Source organism: Lates calcarifer, linkage group LG4 (assembly GCF_001640805.2).
Source record: "Lates calcarifer isolate ASB-BC8 linkage group LG4, TLL_Latcal_v3, whole genome shotgun sequence".
Taxonomy (NCBI): Eukaryota; Metazoa; Chordata; class Actinopteri; family Centropomidae; genus Lates; species Lates calcarifer.
In genome coordinates, this window is record NC_066836.1 from 5,404,933 (window position 1) to 5,427,218 (window position 22,286).

Here is a 22,286-nt window from a genome sequence, read left to right on the forward strand (position 1 = left end):
TTAAAGGTCTAGTTTGTGCACGAAAAAAATGTTTCACAGATAAAATCACGTTGTTTCAAGAAAATCTCGTTGTGGTTGTGGCGTTCTCGCGAGAACACGTGGCTTCAAACCTGCCCATGAGCCTTTGCGATTCCTCTTTCTAGCCGGCGCCTGAGAATGGGTACGTGTTTTCATGCTCGGGTCGGAGAGAGAATCCTTGTCCATCTGATGTTTTAACGAAGGAATAATCCGATAATGGTTGGCTATATTGAAGCTAAATGTTATTTAAACAGATGTAGCTTTATCTTTGCTGTCTATAGTCAGTAGATTTTATTTTATTGAAGTAATTTTCTGTGGGTGTCTGATGCAAGATGGCTGCTTGCATTGGCCGTGTAGTTAGCTGCGGGTGATGGGAGTGTGGCTGAAATAGGCCCTGCTTGCTTTTTTAAAAAGGTGTTTTGGATATTTTACCAGCATTCATTCATTGTTAAACATGTCACCGGTAGAAATGGAGTTTCTTTGCTTTTACTTGAGGTTTACAGAACGTCAGACCAACGGAGAGCTTGTGTTAACATTAGCTGGCAGGCTGGTCGTGAGCATGTCATGCTGTTGCGCTGTGAATAGTTATACTCGTTTTTGAAGGTAGTTTTGTTCATTTAACACATTTTCTTAAAGTTGTGGCTGTAGGAAAATTAACATGTACCGTGCATGCTTCTTAGTAGTGGCCGTATGATTGAGACATGCTACTGCGACCTAAAGGTGTTAGCCTCCATGCTAAGACACGTTTTTGTATTGGGTATTAACTGTAGAAAAAAGTACGAACAGACTGAGAAGCACAACATGCATCATATTAGGTTTGCAGCCAGTGGGAATTCTTTATTGAGTATTTCCTTGCTCAGTCAGTCACTGGATAGAGAAAATTATGTAAAATGTCTAGTCTAATTTCAGAGGTAAAGGTGGCGCTTCAAGTGTCGTTTAGTTGGTCTAAAACTCCGTTAAATTGGTTTTATAATTAGAGGACAGCAGTAAAGGCACATCTGTGAAGCTGAAACTATCATAAGCTCTTTGTTAAGTTTGGAGATCAGTCTTGTTGAAATTTTACGTACTTTAAAAGACAGCACCTAAAATGTAAATTTGATTAACTGTTGCTTGAGTGAAATGATGAAGCTCTTTATGCGGAATCCAATTTAAAACTGCGGACAACCTACCTTGGAGAACTGATTACTCAAGCATCAAATGTCATTTTGTGGTGACCATCTTGTGAGCTGTCCAGTGATCTAACTTCTGGTTGTTTACTTTTTTAAATTCATTCAGGTATCTCAAGGGATAACTGGCATAAACGCCGCAAGACCGGCGGTAAACGCAAGCCCTACCACAAGAAGAGGAAGTATGAGCTTGGTCGCCCTCCTGCAAACACAAAGGTGAGTAAAAGAAAACTGGTTTATGTACAGAAGCAGAGTTTAATGTGATGTTGCGTGGGTGATGAAAACGTGACCTTAGGTAGGTCTTATTTGGACTGTTTTGGTTCAAAGCTTTGGACTTACCAATGTTAGGACTTGTCATAGTTACACTGACACGCTTTAATGTATCTTCCTGGTACTGTTATTTTTCCATGAACTCTCAGTAAGCAGGCTTTGCACATGAATGACCTTAACTACTAATACTTACTTATTACTTGTAACACAACACTAATATTAAACATTCCTGTTTCTGTAGATTGGACCTCGTCGCATCCACACAGTGAGGGTCCGTGGTGGGAACAAGAAGTACCGTGCTCTGAGGTTGGATGTTGGAAACTTCTCATGGGGCTCTGAGTGTAAGTTTATCTTCAGTGCTACTTTGATTTCATGGGACCATTTGAGTCCTCTTAGATGTTATGTTCTATCTTTCCATGATGATAACTTTGTCCAGTTCTGCTACTGAATGAAAGTGGTGATAACGAAGACTCTGAGAAAGACTTGAGACATATATTGAAATGCATTTTTAAAGGTTTGTCAGAACTCACTAGTTGGCAAATGAATCTGGAAATCTGCTTTTGCTTACAATGCACAACTTTGTGTACTCAGGCTGCACACGGAAGACCAGGATCATCGATGTGGTCTACAATGCCTCCAACAACGAGCTGGTCAGAACCAAGACCCTGGTGAAGAACTGCATCGTCCTCATCGACAGCCTTCCCTTCAGGCAGTGGTATGAGGCTCACTACGCCACTCCTCTGGGACGCAAGAAGGGAGCCAAGCTGGTATGTGTGGGGAAAATGCCTTGTTTGGTCAGATTTGGTGATCACAGCATTGGCACACACCTTTTTGTTTTGTCAGTGTTTGTGTAGTTTTTGTGTTGCTGCTTTGGTAGCAGTTAAAAGCTTTATTTTGATTTTAATTTGTATGTGCTTGTAAAACTAGTCTGTGTGGAAATGTATTTACAGTTAGGCTTTAAAATGGTTTATTTTGCATTCACTTTGTGACACAAGAGATAAGGCAATTAAAAGCTTGTTTTTCCTGGCACATTATCTGCTGCACGTCTTTCCATGAAGATAACTTTGTCCAGTTCTGCTACTGAATGAAAGTGGTGATAACTAAGACTCTGAGAAAGACCTGTAGTCTACAGTGACATCTGCAGCAGTGTTAATCATACTTTTAAATGCCTAATGCCCAGTATTTGTAACCAACTTAAGTGTGAAATTTGCTCACATGTGTTTCATGTCCATCTAATAAGCTTTGTTTTCTCTGGTGCTCTAGACTCCCGAGGAGGAAGAGGTCCTGAACAAGAAGCGGTCAAAGAGGACCCAGAAGAAATACGATGAGCGTAAGAAGACAGCCAAGATCAGCCCCCTCCTGGAGGAGCAGTTCCAGCAGGGAAAACTGCTCGGTAAGTCCAACATTTGTGGTGGTCTTTTGTCCTTGATGGCTTTCAATATAGTTTTATTTTAAATAGTTTGAAGAGCTTGACCAGTGACTGGCTGATCCCTGACAATTAAGCCTGGAGTCCCTGCCCCCCCTAAGTCAACATATGGTCTTGTTTATGTGTCACACTGTAAAGCCTGTGAATGCAAATACCCATTCCTCTTTGATCCAGACTGTAATTGCATCCTCCCATATCACCATTCCTGTGACCACTGATGACATTGTATTTACATACAGTCTCACCACCAGCCCTTAACCCAAGCTGTAACTGTTCCCCTGCCCTTCACTCAGGGTCAATTAACTAACTCAGACTCACTCACCACCACTACAACAAACTCTGAACTAAGAACTTGAGTGATTGTCTTTAACATATGTGATTGAGGGCTTAATGTTATTGCAAAGTCAGATGCTCATTCATTTCACTGTTAAAGACACATGAGAATTAGTTACATGTCTCATTAACTTTGAGGTTATGTCCCAAAGAGTTAAGATTATTTGAAGAACAAATCCCAGAAATAATTAAGTTATAATTAAATTCCAATAAAGTAAAACTTTTTTGAGAGATGTTTTTCAATTCAGGATTGCTCTTGTCCTGGGAAATTTGTTTTTGTGAGACTTGAGACTGTGAATGTGAGACTGGGCTAATTGTACTCTGTGGGATAAATCATTAAGTTTGAGAAGTTAAATATTTGCACTTGCACATTCAAACTCCTCTGTTGTGCCCTTAAGCAAAGTACATGGCTGCTTAGTGGCCAACAGATGAGACTTTTTATACTGGAAAGCTTCCATGTGCAAATTTGTTTTAACAGACCAGAAATTCATATTCCTAATTTAAGCATCTTTGACTACAGCCTTACCTGACAGCATCATTAACTGGTGTCTTAATATTTCTGTAAACTCACAGCTAGACTCTTGAGGCTAGGTTTTCCACCTTAACCACTCACCATGTTTCTCTCCTCCCTCCTGCAGCTTGCATCGCCTCCAGACCCGGCCAGTGCGGTAGGGCAGACGGTTACGTCCTGGAAGGCAAGGAGCTTGAGTTCTACCTGAGAAAGATCAAGGCCAAGAAAGGCAAATAGATGTACAGCTGTTTGATACGTCAATAAATTCCTCCCACCACACAACTTGTCTTCTGTCACAGTTTATCTTTGGGTGTTGTGAAATTCCACACTGAATCTGTCCTCTGGCTTAAAACTCACTGGGATGTAACTGGGCCTCTGTTCTGTGTTCACTTCTAATAGCAAGGTGGTGGGCACACCTGACTCCTCCTTTCAGAGGCAAAATATAAACTTAATATTTAAGGCTTTTATCAGAGATTGATGGTAAATAAATGAGTACACTTGACTTTAAAGAAAAAAAATCACTACAATACATACAGTGAATGGCTCTTGAAGTGCAAAGTACACAAATTACCAATTTATTAAAAATTAGTCATTCAGTTTGGCCTATATATATGTTTTATGGTAGGATTGGTGTTCAACTTTTAATATTTTAGCATTAGAAATGACTATTCTTAAATGTTGGCTGAAAGTGGAAAATGGATGCTGAAATTACAACAAATATTTTGAGATGTAAACCCAGTAGCATAATTAAAAAAAAAAAACTTATCTGATAAGGATTTGTCAATGGTTTATAATTCAGTAATGTGTTACAGATGAGTTATATGCCAATGTTAACTTTTACAACCAAAGATGTTATGATTTATTGTAGAACCCATTATTGTTTTTAACATTTAATTGGAAATCAGACAACTCCTGACCTATTAGATGAAATTCAACTTAATTGTCAAATGAGAACACTTACAAAGATAATGAAAATGCAGTTGGTAGTGCGGAAGAATGGTATTACTTGCATATTAGTGCAGGTGTAAGTAAGCGTTGCTGCATAAGTAGTGTTAGGAGTTAACGGAACAGTTACTGACTTATTTCTGACTGATTTCTAATATTTTCCTTAAACAGGGCACACTGATGCCAGGTAGCCTTTGTTCTACTATTTTTTTATGTCAAAGTGCTATCAACATTTCACGGGTATTGTATTGTTTTCTCAGATAGAAGCGTAGTAGTGTCTACAGTAATTTAGGGTAGTAGCAGAGTTATTGGGTGCATATGTGTTATACAATGCAGTAGAGGTTAGGTTAAGTTAGGTAGTGTAACTGGGGTAAAAGTCAGTCTACGTACGCCGAGGAATGGCACGTGATCAAATCCCGCTGTTGTGACTGGCTGCGACGACGTTCGTGAAAAATATAGGGCAGAGGTAGTGGTCAAATCTCTCCTGTGTACACGACGTGTCAAAACAATGCTGTTGAACAAGGTAAGTTTCTTTATGTTTGCTATAATTCACCGGCATGTTTCTATAGATTTAGTAAATGAGAGATTGCTCGTTGTTCTAGTTACCCAGTTTCATTTTTTAAATAAACAATTTGATGGTTGCGTCACAAGCTAATGTTAGCTAGCAAAAAACCTGCAACGGTTATAACACATTGTAAGACGCTTTGTTACGACGTTTTTACTGTTTATATCACACAATAACGTTAAGTTCAGGGTTTAGCCTTTCGTGCATTATCCAGTCCAGATTTGACAAGTCTAGGTGAAGTGTTTTTTGGTGTAGACCCGGTTGTGTGAAAAACTCTGCTCACCTCCTCCCCCGTCGAAATGCATTTCCCTTTGCTGTGGCCTACATGGATAAAAAGCATTGAAATCACGGGTTTGTTCTGTGTTGTGGTCTAATAGAATGAAGGGTTTTAAATCCAAGACTGTGTTATAAATAGTTTTTACACCATCCCTGTTAACCTAGTTCAGATTAGACAAATCGAGGCGAAGGGGTTTATAATCTAGACCTGGTCCGATGAGGTCTAGCAGTGAAAAAGTTAAAGTGTGCCTAATAAAAGGGCCACTGGGCGTTTGTCTTTGCATAAGTAACACCAAATCACATGTATGAAAGGTTATTATCAGTTATATTTGTCCATACAAACGTTATTTTACACGGTTTCTATATTATCATACACATATCGCACTTCTTTTCGTGTGTTTAACAGAAAGAGCAAGGACAAATGGTATTGTGATAAATCTTACTCGGGTGTGAGACTGTCAAGAGCCTGCAGACAGCATATTTCTGCTGTGTACTAAAGATGAAAGAGGAGAAAACGCTGGAATAACTGGAAACGGAAACATTTATTTATATAAATTTCATGCAGCAGGACATTACAGACAGGATTATTGGATGCAGTAAGAGCCCTGTCCTTCTCGTATTACCACCCGAACGGGCTTAAAACAGGTGTAGGCTGTGGGCACTCGCTAAACTAAATCACCACACACAGACTACAACCTCCCTCAGGGCACCGCAACCTGCGCTGCAGCTCAGACCGGAAGTGTGTCCCCCGCAGGGCACAACACTCTGTACTGCAAATGAAATCATTCCACTGTAAAACACACCGTGTTACGAGGTCGATATGCTTCTAGCTACATAGGTCGCGATAAAGATATAGCTGCCCTGTAAACCCCGCACGAGTTAAACAAAGACGATGAATTACAAATAAAAAACTGCCGGTCCGGCGCAGCGAGGGGTCTCCACGTGCGGAAGGAAGGCCTCATTTACATGCTGGGAATCGGACACCCCTAATTTCCCCCGATACCACTTCCTCCGCCCAGCCTGACACCCTAAGGGGCATGTGAAGACACCCATGACTGCAAAATACTGCTTGCTCTGCTGTGCAGCATTCCTCCAGGTCTGCTCCCAGAGACTCACAAGCCCCTCACCCTACTCTGTTCACAACTCCCGTTCACCCTCCCTCCCACACGTGAAATAATTTACCAGGATCTCCTCAGTGTCCTGCCCGGGGACACAGTGTCACTCACAACAGTTATGTAATTTCCTGATTGCTGGCCAGGAAATACAGGTGCAGCCTAAGAAATGCAGCAAACAGAGTATTTTTTAAAATCCAGATGGGTAGAAGAGTTTTTGCGGAATTTTTTATTTATTTTTTCATAAAAGCAGATGTTTGGCTCCTTGACCAAAAGTAATGGTAAAACGCTACAGGCAGAAACAGGCTGAATAATTTATTTATAAAAGTGTTACTAAAACAGTATTTAAGGTTAATTGTGTGTTGCTCATTTCACACACACAGCTGCTCAGAGCCAGCGTGCGGTCTGGGATCCGGCTGCAGAGCTCCAGTGCTACTGCAGCCAATGCTGCAGCATCTTCCAGTGGTATCTCACCATCCCAAGGCTTCTCGTTTGGTGAGTAGAATGTAGAACTTGTATGTAATTGTAAAGGATACATTCAACAGTTTTCATATCTGTCTTAAAAACAACTCTCACATGCCCCATACTAGCTGAGAAGAGATCCCTTCTTCACAACTCCAGACCAAAAGTCTTTGAATATACCCATGGGCCTGCGAGGATTAATTTAAACTTACTTGGGAAAAAATGTGTGTGTGTTGAAGCTGTTTGTCATGGGCCTTCTCACTACTTTGGTTCTCAGAGTTGACCGATCAGCAGAAGGAGTTCCAACAGCTGGCGAGGAGGTTTGCACGTGAAGAGATCGTCCCTGTTGCACCTGCTTATGACAGGAGTGGTGAAGTGAGTATAACCAAAGGATTAGGCTGCAGTGAATATATATGTCAGATTAAGTAGCGCTTGACGTTTATTGACATTAACGCTGCAAAATGTTGTCATACTATGTATTTTCTGTCTGGGCGACTGAACATTTTCAATGATGTGGATGTGTTTTATAAACATGAGGCAGCAGGAAACAGTGAGAAACAAACATTCAATTAAACTGGAATGGAAATATGTTGATTATACCTGCTACTGCATTTTCTTTACTGACTGACTTTTGTTAAATTTTCAGTGTCACTTACATTAGACTAAGTAAATAGTCTCTGTAGGCCCAACTGTTACAAATGGTAACTCTTGAATGTCATGTCATTTTGCAGTATCCTTTCCCCGTCATCAAAAAAGCATGGGAGCTTGGTCTGATTAACGGTCACATTCCACAGGAATATGGTATGTTATTTTCTTGCTCATTGAGTCTTTCAAAATTTCCTGCCATAATTTTTAACTTTTGTGTATCATTATTCTGGCTTTGGCTTTGTGAAATACCACCTCAGTTAAAGTGTGTTAAGTTTTTTATTATGCCAGTGGAGATGATTTATTTCTGACAAGTTGGTGAACTTCTGCTTGAAAACCTGTCGTGTTCATCTCTTTTTGTATCCAGGTGGAATGGGCTTGTCGATCTTCGACAGCTGCCTCATCACAGAGGAGTTGGCTTACGGCTGCACAGGAGTACAGACTGCTATGGAAGCAAACTCTCTGGGGGTAAGTTCTTGTTTATTAGGGTTGTTTTGATTCACCAGCTCCTCACCAGTTATTAAAGAGTCATCTTTAATCAACCTAAAAGAAGTCCAGTTGCCTCCAACTTCAGCACTTAAGACTGCTACTGGATGACTGAAAACCTACACGGACTATTAAATAGTCAGTTCATTCAAATCACAAAAACACCCCACTCAGATATGGAATATTCATATAAGTAGAAATATTGATAAAAAAATGATAGAAGCACAGTTAAAAGTAAAAACACACCTTAGCACACCAAGTAGCAACATACTGCAGCTAGATAATAATGCTACATCTGTTTCTCCACACAGCAAATGCCTGTTATTATCGCTGGTAATGATGCACAGAAGAGGAAATATCTGGGAAGGATGACTGAGGAGCCTCTTATGTGTGTAAGTATTTAATTTTAGCCGATCATTATATATATTTTATTTTAAACAAGTACTCTTATGTATCCAGTAATGTCACATGTTTGTAGTGTACAGTGATAAAGTAAGCACATTTATCAAGGACTATACTAAAATACCATCTTCATCATCTTATTAAATCTAATTGCCAAATTAAGAGACAGTTAAATGTTGCAGCCCCACTACGTAGAAAGTTTCTTACCAAATACACACAGTGCCGCACTGTTTATTTTTGACACTCTTTCCAAAATTAACAGCAACAAGCGGTTTCTTATGAAGGGAGGAATATTAACCCTGACGTAGTTCTTCTTTGCTGCTGCAAAACTCCACCAAAAAGCACTGTTATACCTTCCATCAGATCAGACATTGTTAACTCCTGTGTGGTTTGTTTTCTGCAGGCATACTGTGTTACAGAGCCGGGGGCAGGCTCTGATGTGGCCGGCATCAAGACCCGAGCTGTGAAGATGGGTGATGAGTATGTTGTTAATGGGCAGAAGATGTGGATCACAAATGGTGGCAAAGCTAACTGGTACGTATTCACCACTATTGCTGTTGTTGTACATTAAGACAGAAACATCTGTCTGTTATCTTCAGGGTTACTTAACCATTTATACATCTTTAATATTCCCAGGTATTTCCTCCTGGCCCGCACTAACCCGGACCCCAAATGTCCAGCCAGCAAGGCTTTTACTGGCTTCATTGTGGATGCTGACACTCCAGGAATTCAAGTAGGAAGGAAGGTAAGCGGAGGCTGAATAGTTTGTTGTCACTCTCTAACACATGATCTTGTTTTGCATTAAGATTTTTCTTGGAGTTTCAATGCTGCTGCCTAAACATATTTGCACATAACCACTGTGACATGTTGCTCACCCGTATGTAATGTCCTTGTGTTTGTTTTGTGCTTGTAGGAGATGAACATGGGTCAGAGGTGTTCTGATACCAGAGGCATCACCTTTGAGGATGTGAGGATACCGAAGGAGAATGTCCTGGTCACAGAGGGAGCTGGCTTCAAAATTGCCATGGGTGCCTTCGACAACACTAGGCCACCAGTAAGTATTTTAACTGTAACCGAACATCTGTGATGCCCCAAAAACTAGGAATGAGTTGGTGTTTGACCTAGATTTTTGTACCCCTGATAATAAACTCTAGTAGTCAGTTTTATTATTTTAAGGAAAAATCTGTATAAGGAAAGAAAACAATGCTCCTCATCCACAGACTAAAAACAGGTTTACCCTTTTCTTCTTCATGCAGTGCCTATATAGCATCAAAGACATCATCAAATTAAAGGGCATTTTACCTACATCTCCCAAAATCTAATATTCCATTGCTACAGCTGAACTATTTCAAGCTTTTAACTACTGTAAATGAAATATCTGTGTTGTCACTGAAAATGTGTGTCTGTTATGGTTACTAATGTAATTAATGCAATGCAGGTGGCAGCAGGAGCAACAGGCCTGGCACAGAGAGCACTTGATGAAGCTACCACTTACGCATTGGAGAGGAAGACCTTTGGCAAAGTTATCGCTGAGGTTTGTTCACATAGTTTGTCAAAACCACGTCATAGGCTTTTATATTTTTAGTTCTCTTAATTACAGAATTGTGGGTGTTAACTCAGGTGCACAATGTTAAAAGTACAAAGATGAGTACAGGATTAACAGGCCCCTCTGTCTCCTCCCGCTTCACAGCACCAGGCCGTGTCATTCCTTCTGGCTGAGATGGCGATGAAGGTGGAGCTGGCCAGGATGGCGTACCAGCGGTCAGCCTGGGAGGTGGACCAGGGCCGCAGAAACACCTACTATGCCTCCATCGCCAAGGCCTTCGCTGGAGACATCGCCAATCAGGTGGCCACTGACGCTGTTCAGATATTTGGAGGCAATGGGTTCAATAGCGAATACCCGGTGGAGAAGCTGATGAGGGATGCCAAGATCTACCAGGTGGGTGATAATGCTGTACACATAATTATTGCTAGCAGAGGTATTATTTAGCAAAACTTAACTTTCTTTAATTTTTATTTCATTTTTAGATCTACGAGGGCACAGCTCAAATCCAAAGACTCATTATCGCCCGAGAACACCTGGGAAGAGTCAAGAAATGAACTCTACACTCCTGATTTGTCCTCATTCAAATGTAGTTTGTTGTAACTTTTCTATACATATACATGTTGCTGGAAATAGATCTGGTCACTTAAACTCAGGATACAGTGAAAAATGTCGTTGCCTTAATGCCATTTCATCCTGCCTTGTTTTTTGAGACTCATCCAGACTCTGAATTGGTAGACAACAGTCTACACAGCCTTTGAAATAATGCCATAATTCATTCAGTTAATGGTTTAATGGAGCTATCAGGTGGTCCCTGCCAATTCATTAAGTCACAAAATTTCCTGTGATCTCGTCCTCTTTAACCAGGTATTTGCATTCAGGTGATCATCTCCCACTTGTAAATATATCATATGAAATAGACTACTGTTTGTGAATAATGTACACCAGGCACAAACTCAACTGTGGGATATGGTGTTAATCCCAAGGCATTACAAAAAAATCCTGTCTTTATGTAGCATTATCCTGGTGCACTATTTGCCAGTTGTCTATCATATGTTCAACTGTAAAATTGTTAATATCTGGCATTGTTTGTCTTAAGATTGTTTCTGATGGTAAATTGCTGATGATAAACTTGGACATATTTGACTTTATAAATTGACAAGGTCAGCCTAAATACTTGGAGGGAGGAGCAGGATCAGCCACACACTGTGTGTTTCAACAGTGTTGATTTTGGTCTGTTCTGATTGGCAATAAAAGCATGTAAAAACAGAGATGATATATAATAATGATATCCAGCTCATGCCTTATTCTGCCCTTGACATCCTACCAAATGTGACGTAGTGTTTGGCTGTCCTTATTGACACTGCACCCAGTCAAAAAACCTAACATAAATAATTTCTCAGACTTTGTGGATGCAATGCACATTTCTCATACAGTAAAACCAATTTTATCTTGATCTGTTTGAATCTATAGCTCACCTGAAAGTTTTAGAAACATAAAAGCATGTGTCTAATGATCTAATAACTGTAAAACTACATGTTGTCTGAAAATGGTTTTCTGTCTGATTTGGGAATTAATCCTTAACAGTTGCAGTTTTACATCACAGTACCACCCAATATTGATTACATAGAGGCATCGACTCTACATTAAACCATGGAGAATTCTGCAAAAAGAAAGCGTGAATGTAATACAGGTTCAGTTGTCACTGTGGCATCACTTTGACATCATTCATAACATAATAATGTATTCATGCAGAGGTTTTCAGTCTGTATATCATCCATTTATTAAATTATTCCATTCAATCTAGAAGTCATGATTTTATTTTTGTTGTTATTGCCTCATTAAATCAGTGAGACGTCTGTATATTGCTATAGATTCTTTGTGGGTTTCTCTGGGTGCTCTTTTCCTACGTATGTCAAAACCGCCTGACACTGTGGAACAAAAATAAAAAAAGGCAGCTGAAACATCTTAAGTACATAATTAGATATTATTCCAAGTAGTATCTTGAATTGTGAAGTATTTTCCACTTCACTTTCTTCATTCTCACATTTGCATTATTTACAGAGCTCATTTAATAACGACACATTTGTCTGTAAGAGAGGAGGAAAGCTCTTTGGACCCATCACTGAGGAGAGATGCTTTTTGAATTATTATTGTAATAGCCCACTTTTATTATTATCCGGAATTCATCAACTAAACATTACCACATGAATGAACCTGTCTAGTTAGATCAAACAAACAGATAGATGGGATTTTTATACGGTCTATGGGTAGAATGTGTTCGCCGGTTCACACTCCGAAGCAGTAGGTGGCGGTAATGCGCCTCATATGCTGGTTTCCAACCGCCGTTATAAATCAAGAAGAAGAAGGAGCACTATCATGCGAAAATATTCAGAATGGTAAGCGGCATATTGTTGTAAATTTATTCTTTACTAAGTGTGCATTAAGATAACATTGTAGCCGAAGTGGGTTAAGATGTCCACTCGTCTCCCTTCTGTCCAAATGTAACCGCTAATCTGGGAAACCGGCTGTTAAAGTGGCTAAAACGTAACTAGCATCACTGTTAGCATGTAGCTCGTCGATAGCAAAGCCTGTCAACAACCAAAATTCAGTAATTCGGACACATGATATGAATTAATTCATTGTCGGGTTTTAACAGTGGAAGGGTGGAGGTTGTCATTTTATCATATTGTAACAAGGTCAGTTAGAATTTGTGGTCTGTTTTGACTGTTTTGTTGTGTGTTTTCTGTCAGGGTACTCAAGTGAAAGATGTCATCATTAAGCCTGACGCTCCCAGCTCACTGTTCCTGGACAAACATGCTGACTACATCGCTGCTTACGGCTCCAAAAAAGATGACTATGTGAGTATTTGTTTTAATTATTTATGTGTATAATGGTTATATGTGTTATGTATTTTATATTTATTTTATATTATTGTGTTATTTGTGTTTGTCCAGGAGTACACGCTGTCTGAGTACCTGAGGATGAGCGGTATCTACTGGGGGCTGACGGTGATGGACCTGATGGGTCAGCTGCCCCGCATGAACCGGGAGGAGATCATAGACTTCATCAAATCCTGTCAGCATGAATGTGGAGGCATCAGTGCCAGCATCGGACATGATCCCCACCTGCTCTACACCCTCAGTGCTGTTCAGGTGACTCCCAAGACAGTCAGCATGAACGTAATCGTGACTGATTAGTACTTATTCTCGCTGGTTCAGCAGTCTTTATGATGTGAGAGATTGGAGTTAAAGCTGCAACCTATGATTATTTTCATAGATTAATCTGGGCATTGTTTGCTTGATTAATTAATTAGTTTCTTGTCTATAAAGTGTTTGATAGTGAAGTGAGAAATGTCCATAACAGATTCCAAAAGTCCAAGATGACGTCTTGTTTTCACAGCCCAAAACCCAAAGATATTCAGTTTACTATCACAGAAAAACTAAGGAAACAAAAACATAGACACATTTGAGAAGCTGGAACCAGAGTGTTTTGGAATTCTGGCTTAAGAAAAGATTAATGGATTACCAAAATATTTGCTGATTAACTTTCTGTCAGTGGACTAGTTCTTGTATCTCTAGATGGAAAGTTGCCAATTAAAGAGACAATACTTATCTGTGATTTGTTAGTTGTGGCCCTAAATTGGAATCTACTCATCAACATTTCCTGGTAATTTCAGTTATCATACTGTATATTTTACTCTTGACAGCTGCCCCATATACACACACACATAAAATGTGTCTTTTCTGGTGTTTGATTTGAATTTTTACAGTATTTAAAAAATATATCTTTGTTAGATCTTGTGCTTATATGACAGCGTGGATGCCATTGATGTGGACAAAGTTGTGGAATATGTCAAAGGCCTGCAGCAGGAGGACGGCTCATTTGCAGGAGACAAATGGGGTAAGGATGGGATAAGTGGGGTTTATTCTGATTATTGTCGTCTCACATAACATTTGCTCCTTAAATAAAAAAATTAGAAAGAAGAGAACATAAAGCACATGAGAATTTTAGTACAGCAGGTTACATAATAGGTAATATCAGGACACACTTTTATTCTAAATTGAATATGTACATCTTTTTAAATCTGTACAGGTAACATAAAGCATGGCACTGAAATCCCAGCATACCGAGAATAAGGGTTGTCATTTATTTATATTATAGTTTGTAAAGCTAATATAAAAGCAGTATAAAGTTTTTTACTACAGTGACAGTTATTTGTCTTTACAGGAGAAATAGACACACGGTTTTCCTTCTGTGCTGTTGCTACACTTGCATTACTGGTATGCATACAAACTTTTCCACAGGTTTTTATCATTAAATACCTACTATACACACTGAACACTGAATTTAAAGATGACTCTTGTTCCTCTGTTCTTTCTAAGGGCAAGATGGACAAGATAAATGTAGACAAGGCTGTAGAGTTCGTCTTAACCTGTATGAACTTTGATGGAGGTTTTGGCTGCAGACCTGGTTCAGAGTCTCATGCTGGTCAGGTGAGTCTACTGATGTACTCTAACAGTGTATTGAATCTCAACTCCAAAAGTTGTGAGTTTCACTTTCTTTTAAAACTAAAAGTGAAATGGAAGAAATCTGGTGTTAAGTTGCTAGTTCCCACATAGTATCAGTCATTTAAATTATTCACACATCACCGGTTGGTCTCGTAGGAGGGAGGCTGACTCAACCAAGAGGTTGTCAGTGACAGGAGGAAATGTTCTCACTCTGGAATGTGGCTGGTTTTACATTTACACCCCTCCTGAGTGGTGTCATGTATTAAAATCCTTCTCAAGTGAAATCTCTATGTTCTTTTCCCTCCTGGCTATCAGATTTACTGCTGCACCGGCTTCCTGTCACTCACCGGTCAGCTGCACCAGGTGAACGCCGACCTGCTGGGCTGGTGGCTCTGTGAGAGGCAGCTGCCGTCTGGAGGCCTTAATGGACGACCTGAGAAGGTTTGTACTCGACAGATGTTGCTCTGAGAAATCAGACGCCACCTTGTCTGTATATAACGTTTTACCAAAACAGAGCAGTGCTCAGATTCCTCATTTAATTCAGCTTCTTTGATGCTTCAGTCTCCATTAGTCGGAATTATATTTTCAAACCACATGTTTCCTCATGTAGTTTTAATATAAATATATCTAGTCTCAGGGGAAATTTAGTCTACTTCAGTCAGTTTCCTTTCAGAGTAATTCACACTAAATAAACAACAGACAAAATACATCTACTGCATTAAATTATGCCATTGCACCTGCCATGTTTTTTAAAGCCAGAGTTAAAAATACCCACATACAGTATTGAACAGATAACTGAATGTGAGATAAATGCATGAAAGGAATCCTCACTCGACATTTCACACCTTAGTGATCAATGCTACAGAGTTTCTGTCTATCCTCAGGCTGTTTTTGTATAAAAGGCTGTGTTTGTATAAACACCAGTTGCAGTGTAGTGCAGGCGATATATATAAATATGCAGGTGGTTATCGCTGTAGATAAGTTTATTTTGAAGTGGTCAGCACAAACCCCAATCCTAATTTAGAAGAAAAGACCACTGCAAAATCTATAGTATCTGCTACTTATATTTTCGTTGTACCACTCAGCTTCCAGATGTGTGCTATTCGTGGTGGGTGTTGGCATCGCTGAAAATCATCGGCAGGATTCACTGGATCGACAAGGCCAAGCTGCGAACGTTTATTCTGGCCTGTCAGGACGAGGAGACGGGAGGTTTCGCAGATAGACCCGGGGACATGGTGAGCTGTCAAACACAACTAAAATTCAGTGTGCTGCCATGGAAAGAAGAAATGTGTTAGACCTGTCGTATCTCAAAATCCTGTCTCCTGTTTCATCTGCAGTCACCTCCATGTCCCCTGAGTACCATTTACTCTCCACTGTCGTTTTTATTTTTCCTCACCCATACACACACATCCTGTCCTTTGTCTCTTTCGGTCTCATTTATTGTAGATTTTTTCCCAGAGAAAATGTGTGAGGGATAAAAGTTATGTTACAGCAGATATATAGAGATCTGCTTCAGTACTGGAGTGCCTGAAAATGGGTAGATAAAAAATGTATCAGTTTTTAAAAATACCTGAAAATACTGTACTGTAATGAAACTCAAACTTCATCAGCAGAAAACATGAGAAAATAGAGCACCAGGCATCAGGCATAGAATATACAAAACAACAACCATTCAAAACCAGAAAGTAATCGGTTGATATCATAGAATATAAAGAAAATCAGCTGACATTCACATTTGAGGATATGATAGCAGCCAGTTTTTGATACACCACTTTTCTGAGTTACATGTTTTTTTAAAGGGGGCCACTAATCTCTGCTGCTCCCATTCCACATTTCCCTCCATTTGAGCCCATTAATAAGAAATTACTTGAATTAAATGTCTTCTTTCTGGCTCCATGATGCACATCATCATCCTGAAAACCTGTGCCAAAATGTTTTCTTGCACTGTGCCATGACAGCCACAGTTATTAGCAGTGACAGCACTCTCCAGTGGCAGGAGCCTCCCCCAACAGGGCAGTGAGCCACACCACAAAAACTGATCAGAAATGTTGCGAGGAACACGACAAAGAGCCCAAGGCGTTGACCTGGCCTCCAGATTCCCCAGCTCTCAGTATGACTGAGCATCTGTGTGACATCAGGGCATGGACAGGGGACCTTTGTCCTGTGGTGTCTGGCACTAGGACATCGGCAACGGATCCTTTGGGGCCTCCATGGATCTGGCTTGTCCAACACACCCCACAGATGCTTGATTAATAATTAACTGTCCCCCTCTCTGCAGGTGGATCCTTTCCACACTCTGTTTGGAGTTGCAGGTCTCTCCCTCCTCGGAGATGAACAGATCAAGCCGGTGAATCCAGTACTGTGCATGCCTGAGGACGTCCTGCAGAGGATTGGACTGCAGCCGGACCTCCTCAGCTAGCCGTCTGACACCACCATCCCACTGTCACACTCATACACACTCACACATGCACACACTGCTGCCCTGCCGAACACACCAACTAGCGCTGCTGGATGTTGGGAGCAGAGAGAGGACCACCACACATGGTAGTGTTAGTTAAAGTCTACAGACACATTTTAGATGCAGGTTTTGATCTCCACTCACTAAGGAGAAGAAACATAATGCAGTTCTGACTCAGCTCTGAGCCTTTCTGTCTTCAACCCTCAACCACATGTTATGTTATCAAGTCAGTTTTCTTGGGCTCATTGCATGAAAAAGGGGTGATTTTGAGAAGTGGTGTCAGGTGGCTTTTGAGGGACTGAGAAAGGAGATGTTTTGATGCGTAACCATTCATGCAACAGCCCAGAAATCATTAAATAACATTCCTTAACTTTTGTTCTCTATGTCAGTTTAAGGGAAAACGTAACTGTTAGCACAGGAAATACTTATGGAAATTTTTCAGTCTCTTATCTCTTTCTTGCTCTCATCACTTTTTCAGCTTTTCAAGTAGCCAAGGAAGTTATTACCGTCATTAGAGCCGTCACAGTCATGAATTTTAGTTGTGGTTAACAATTCAATTGTCTTTTTCTGTTCATTTTATGCCACTATTTTAGTATAAGCCTAATCATAGTTTAATAATACACGTACACCTTATGAAGAAGAAGAGAAGCTATTTACTGGCATTGAACATTGACAGCTACCAATAATCAAACTATGGAAAAAGATGTGGTAATAGTAATGGAAATATGACATTTCTGTTCATTTCATCCAGCTGAATGGAAACAATTCAAACAAGTATGCAAAATGATTGCAGTCAGCTCAAATAATCATGATCAGGTGATTATGTAATAACTGTGACAGGCCTAACTGTAATTAGTGTTTCTGGCCAGAGACGGGAGGAGGCACTGATTTCTTCCCCTTTTTGTTCTGCAATGCTTCATTATCACATTTGTCACATGAATGACTGAAAAATATTCTGTTTTATTCGACAGATTTATACTTTTGACCTGGAGAGAGTAGAAGGATTATTTGTGGAAATCAGCTAAATTCAGCTGAAAGGTAAAGGCTATGCTTGCTATTTCATAAGACACTTGACTGTTAGTGATTTGGTTTATCTCATCATGTTCTCAGTTTTTGGAGTCTTCTCCTGCACTACCTGTTTCGAATAAAATAACTTCCATGTTTGAAGAGTAAGAGCATGGGAAGGGCAAATGATCCACATCCTGTTTACACTCAAGCAGTCACACTAACACTGTACTAATAATAGCTCTCACAACTGGAGATGCAACACTTGTGTGTGTTGCAAGCAAAGATAGTTTTGTTTATGTCACTGCGTTAAAATAACCTCAGTTTTACAGTACAGACAGACTTTTATTCTGGCAAGCTTTGGCGGAGGGAGACACCCAGAGGTGGTGCACATGGCGGTGTCGTCATCTCTTGCCAAGTATATTTAACGTCTTATCCAGAGTCTCTATTTAAATCCCTGTTACTCAGTCCAGCATTGTAATGCAGCTGTGGGCAGAGGGTTAGATTTGCCCCCACACTGTCTGTAAAATCACAACATATTTCCAGTCTTTTGTTCAGGTGATTCTGAACAGATGCTGTGAAATGGCTTTTGGAAAATTATTACATTTACTGGATTTGTTAAACCTGTTAATCTTTCTTTCAGGAGTAGCTGATCTTCACATTGTCTTAACTGAATGCACATATTTTCTGTTGTTACAGAGGGTAAATAAATCACACGTTATTGCGTCAGTTCTCAGGTTTGCTCCACTTTGGATGACTGAGCAAAACTTTATGTCTCCCTAAGTAGCGTTTCTAAGTCATACATTAACATTTAAGAAATGATTTATAGCCCACTGTAATGTAGTGGTGAGTAGATTGAATGAGTTTTAAGTTACGTTTTACAAATACTGTGCATTAAATCCCCTTATGACTGTTTACAGCTAGAGTCTAGAGTGTTATATACCATTTATTAAATGTTTGTGTAAGTCTTTAAAATGCTGTTTCCACTGACAGATTTAAATGTATTAATTGTTATGCAAAATAATGCAAATACATTAAACAGGAGCTTGTGATTGCAGCATTTAAATCACAGTTTCTCTCTGCTTACAGATTTTTTAACACCAACTCAAAACCATAACTGTGTCCTGAACAACTTATTAAACTTCCAGGTCTCATCTTTGTGTTGTGGGGGCAGCTCTGATCCAAAAACTGCAGACTGTTGCACAATTAGATGTGTGAATATTATTGTAAATTATTTGTTACCTTGGTTGGCAATAAATGTATGAATTCCCCTCAACTTTGCTCCCTAGTCTCTTAGTGAAACAACAAACACTATGAGAGTGAACTGTAACTGAGCAAAGATAAATGTGGATGTTGTTTATCATCAGTTCACCCCCACTGAGATCAGGGATCTTGTTTTTTTGAAGGAGGAAATAATCAAGACAGCAGCCACATAGTCGATAAACAAGGTGGATGTGACCCTTTTTTTAGCTGCATTTTCCTCCCTGTTTGTTGTGTAGATATAATTACATCAGTTCGTTAGTTTTGTTTTAATTGTGCACAGTAGAAAAACATCTAAATTTAGGTGTGGTATGATTGGAGCTGAAACAGTTAACTGACTAGTAGACACAAAATTGATCTGCAACTGGTTTTGTAATGGATTAATCGTTAGAGTTATTTATAAAACTGCAGGAAATAACTCTAATTTATGTTTAATCAGTGGTTTCTTTTCACTAACAGAAACTCATTGAACACAATATTACAAAATCCCAACTGGACTCTGTGGCTGTGAAAATTCAAAGAACAGGTAAACACCACTAGATGGCAGCCTTACTATTTAAAATTTTTGTTTATTCAAAACCAGAGATCTCAGTAAGAAACGGATCATATTAAAGATGATCAGTTATGGGATTTAGGGTAAATTGTAATTATATAGGTTTAAGTCACTGTAATATGTAGAAATGTGAAACTAGTATAAAGCTTTTAAATTAACCCTGCTAATTACATGTATGTAGGTGGAAACAGCAAATTGGAGAGGCGAGAACCACTAAATTTTAGGCATATTAGCTTTAAAAAATGACAATTATCAAGATTGTTGATGATTCATTTTGCTCTAATATTCTCACCCTCCAAAGAAACACACATCTTTCTCTTTGATTATTTGGGCAGCTTGCAGTTAAAAAGTAAGAAAGAATAAATAAACTTTAATGTTGTGTTGTAGGAATTTGTTTGAAGCACCTTCACCTTTCCTCATGCATTTTACATTCTACATCAGATCTACATTGATTCATGCCTTGGAGGCTACAGTAATAAGGCCGGCACCACAGAAATGCCACTACTGATACTGTGTGAGAAATTATGTTTCATAGCAGTGGCAGATTGTAATAATGGAGCTGCGTAAAGATTGATGCACTCTGCCTGAGTAATTAGAGGCAGGTAATTCTCTCCTACCTGTTTTCCTTCATGTAATAAAGATAAGGACTTTCCCTGTAACGTACAGCCTGATAAGCAAATGACACTTTACCTGGAACAGTTCCCAATAACTGCTTTCATAAAATGTCAGACTAATGATAAAATGATAACAATGACTATGTGGAACATTATTATCTCTGTGCACTAATTACTGCATCATGATAAGGGGGTGGGCACATTTGTAAAGTGAGTAAAAATATGACACCACTGCTCATTTAAATGTATAAATGACAATAATGCACTGTGCATTGTGAATAGCTATATTGTTTATCTGTGACAATAAATGAGTGGCAAAAAACTATCAAAAATATTCTGTACAGTATCAATAAATAGCGCCTTTTTGTAATTCCAAACAGCCTGCAGTCATGGACAGATTTTGAGACAGCAGGTTCTTGGACACACACATGTAACCCCCCCCCCCCCCTTAGGAACCAGACACCCAGAGACAGAGACACATAACAACTACAAACCACAAAACTGTGTTTATTCTACATTTCTTTGTGGACATTATACATGAATGTCACTGCATCTCAGTGTTTTTGTTTTGCATTCTCCTGTCTTTTTGCTTGTCTTTGTGGTCGTATTGTGTTTTTTTGGGGGGACTTTTTGTGTCCATTGCAGTTGTTTTGCTTCTCTTTATGGTTGTTTTAAATTTGTTTTGTGTCTTTTTGGTGACACATAAAGTCTCGTGTGGTTGATTTGCTACTGAATCTCGGTGTAGTTGTGCATCTCTTTGTAGGCGTTTGCATCTTTTTGTATATCTTTATAGACATTTCGTGTCTATTTATGGACAGTTTGCTTCTCTTTGTGATCATTTCACATCTTTTTGACATTGTTTTCTTTCTCTATGTTGTTTAATCGTCTTCATACAGAGGTTCTGATCCAGGGCCCCTGGTCCTGTACCCGGTCGGCCTGTTCAGTAATCCATCCATGATTCTAACAAGCCGACTACCTAACACCTTCTGACACCTGGTCTTGAGAGGGTGGAGGGGGCACTCCACCCCTGGCCCCTCTGTTCCTGCTGTATGCATTATTAATCATGTGATATTCTCAGTGCAGCGTGGACCTGTAGAAAACATACAGGCAGCCCTGTGAGTTTTGTATTTATTTAGTCAATGGGGGAGCAGTAATCTATGGGCCCCTGGTGTCTGGGCAGAGACAAACATGGTGGTTGTTAGGCTACTGAGAAACCCCACCGGCTCTCATTAGTGAGGAAGAGAGAGATGAAGAGGAAGACAGAAGGTGGAAGAGAGGAAGAAAGAAAAGTGTGAATGAGAGATAAAGGCAGAGAGCGAGGAAGCTGGAGAGAGAAAAAGAAGCAGAGAGACAGATGGATAGATCACAGCTTTCACCTCTCAGTCTTGTTTGTTTGCAAGGAAAGCCGCAACCCATTTTTCCTCCCTCTCCTCCTCTCAGTTCTGTCACCCTCTTGTTATCTCTCAGCACAAAATACTGAGGATTAGTCCAGGCCACGGGGGCTGCAGCCAAACGCTGCTGAAGCACAGACAGAGCAGACAATCACTTAATAAATGTTTAATTAAACCACTGCAGTGTTGTATGTGAATGTCGAGATGACTCATGAGTTTGGTGGAAAATGAATGTTTTTTTAAAAGTCGACACAAGAGATTCTGGGTAAACTTTTCACTCAGTTTGTGGTTATTATCAGAGACACAGCGTGACATGTTATTATTATTCACCCCC

At 39.7% G+C, this 22,286-nt stretch overlaps 3 protein-coding genes and 3 non-coding genes across 11 annotated transcripts; all 6 read left to right on the forward strand.

Moving 5' to 3' along the window:
- Positions 1–69: 69 nt before the first annotated feature.
- On the forward strand, positions 70–4,006 carry rps8a (ribosomal protein S8a). The gene is made up of 6 exons (XM_018678089.2): positions 70–160; positions 1,294–1,400; positions 1,696–1,795; positions 2,046–2,221; positions 2,718–2,847; positions 3,852–4,006. The coding sequence occupies exons 1-6, from the start codon at positions 157–159 to the stop codon at positions 3,959–3,961; spliced, it is 627 nt and encodes a 208-aa protein (XP_018533605.1). The 5' UTR covers positions 70–156; the 3' UTR covers positions 3,962–4,006.
- LOC127142421 (small nucleolar RNA SNORD46) lies at positions 1,452–1,559 on the forward strand. Its single transcript, XR_007813150.1, has one exon. It is a non-coding gene; the product is annotated as a small nucleolar RNA SNORD46 (small nucleolar RNA).
- LOC127142414 (small nucleolar RNA SNORD38) lies at positions 1,866–1,934 on the forward strand. The gene has a single exon (XR_007813143.1). It is a non-coding gene; the product is annotated as a small nucleolar RNA SNORD38 (small nucleolar RNA).
- LOC127142420 (small nucleolar RNA SNORD38) lies at positions 2,502–2,570 on the forward strand. The gene has a single exon (XR_007813149.1). It is a non-coding gene; the product is annotated as a small nucleolar RNA SNORD38 (small nucleolar RNA).
- Positions 4,007–5,049: 1,043 nt separating the features above from the next.
- acadm (acyl-CoA dehydrogenase medium chain) lies at positions 5,050–11,962 on the forward strand. The gene is made up of 12 exons (XM_018678088.2): positions 5,050–5,192; positions 7,006–7,117; positions 7,362–7,459; positions 7,816–7,885; positions 8,097–8,197; positions 8,527–8,607; positions 9,021–9,151; positions 9,254–9,362; positions 9,531–9,671; positions 10,056–10,151; positions 10,308–10,556; positions 10,646–11,962. The coding sequence occupies exons 1-12, from the start codon at positions 5,178–5,180 to the stop codon at positions 10,715–10,717; spliced, it is 1,275 nt and encodes a 424-aa protein (XP_018533604.1). The 5' UTR covers positions 5,050–5,177; the 3' UTR covers positions 10,718–11,962.
- A 486-nt stretch (positions 11,963–12,448) lies between these two features.
- rabggtb (Rab geranylgeranyltransferase subunit beta) lies at positions 12,449–22,131 on the forward strand. 6 transcript variants are annotated; one of them, XR_007813008.1, is made up of 11 exons: positions 12,449–12,559; positions 12,914–13,021; positions 13,118–13,315; positions 13,958–14,063; positions 14,391–14,443; positions 14,546–14,656; positions 14,987–15,112; positions 15,757–15,906; positions 16,950–17,215; positions 18,101–18,167; positions 19,854–22,131. XR_007813008.1 is itself a non-coding variant. In XM_018678085.2 (9 exons), exons 1-9 carry the CDS (start codon positions 12,557–12,559, stop codon positions 17,088–17,090), a joined length of 996 nt encoding a protein of 331 aa, XP_018533601.1. In that variant the 5' UTR covers positions 12,449–12,556; the 3' UTR covers positions 17,091–19,410. The 6 variants fall into 6 exon arrangements, 1 of the variants encoding a protein (XP_018533601.1); XR_001961023.2 differs by lacking the exon at positions 19,854–22,131 and adding an exon at positions 19,224–19,410; XR_007813007.1 differs by having other exon boundaries at positions 16,950–18,167; positions 19,854–21,295.
- Positions 22,132–22,286: the final 155 nt, after the last annotated feature.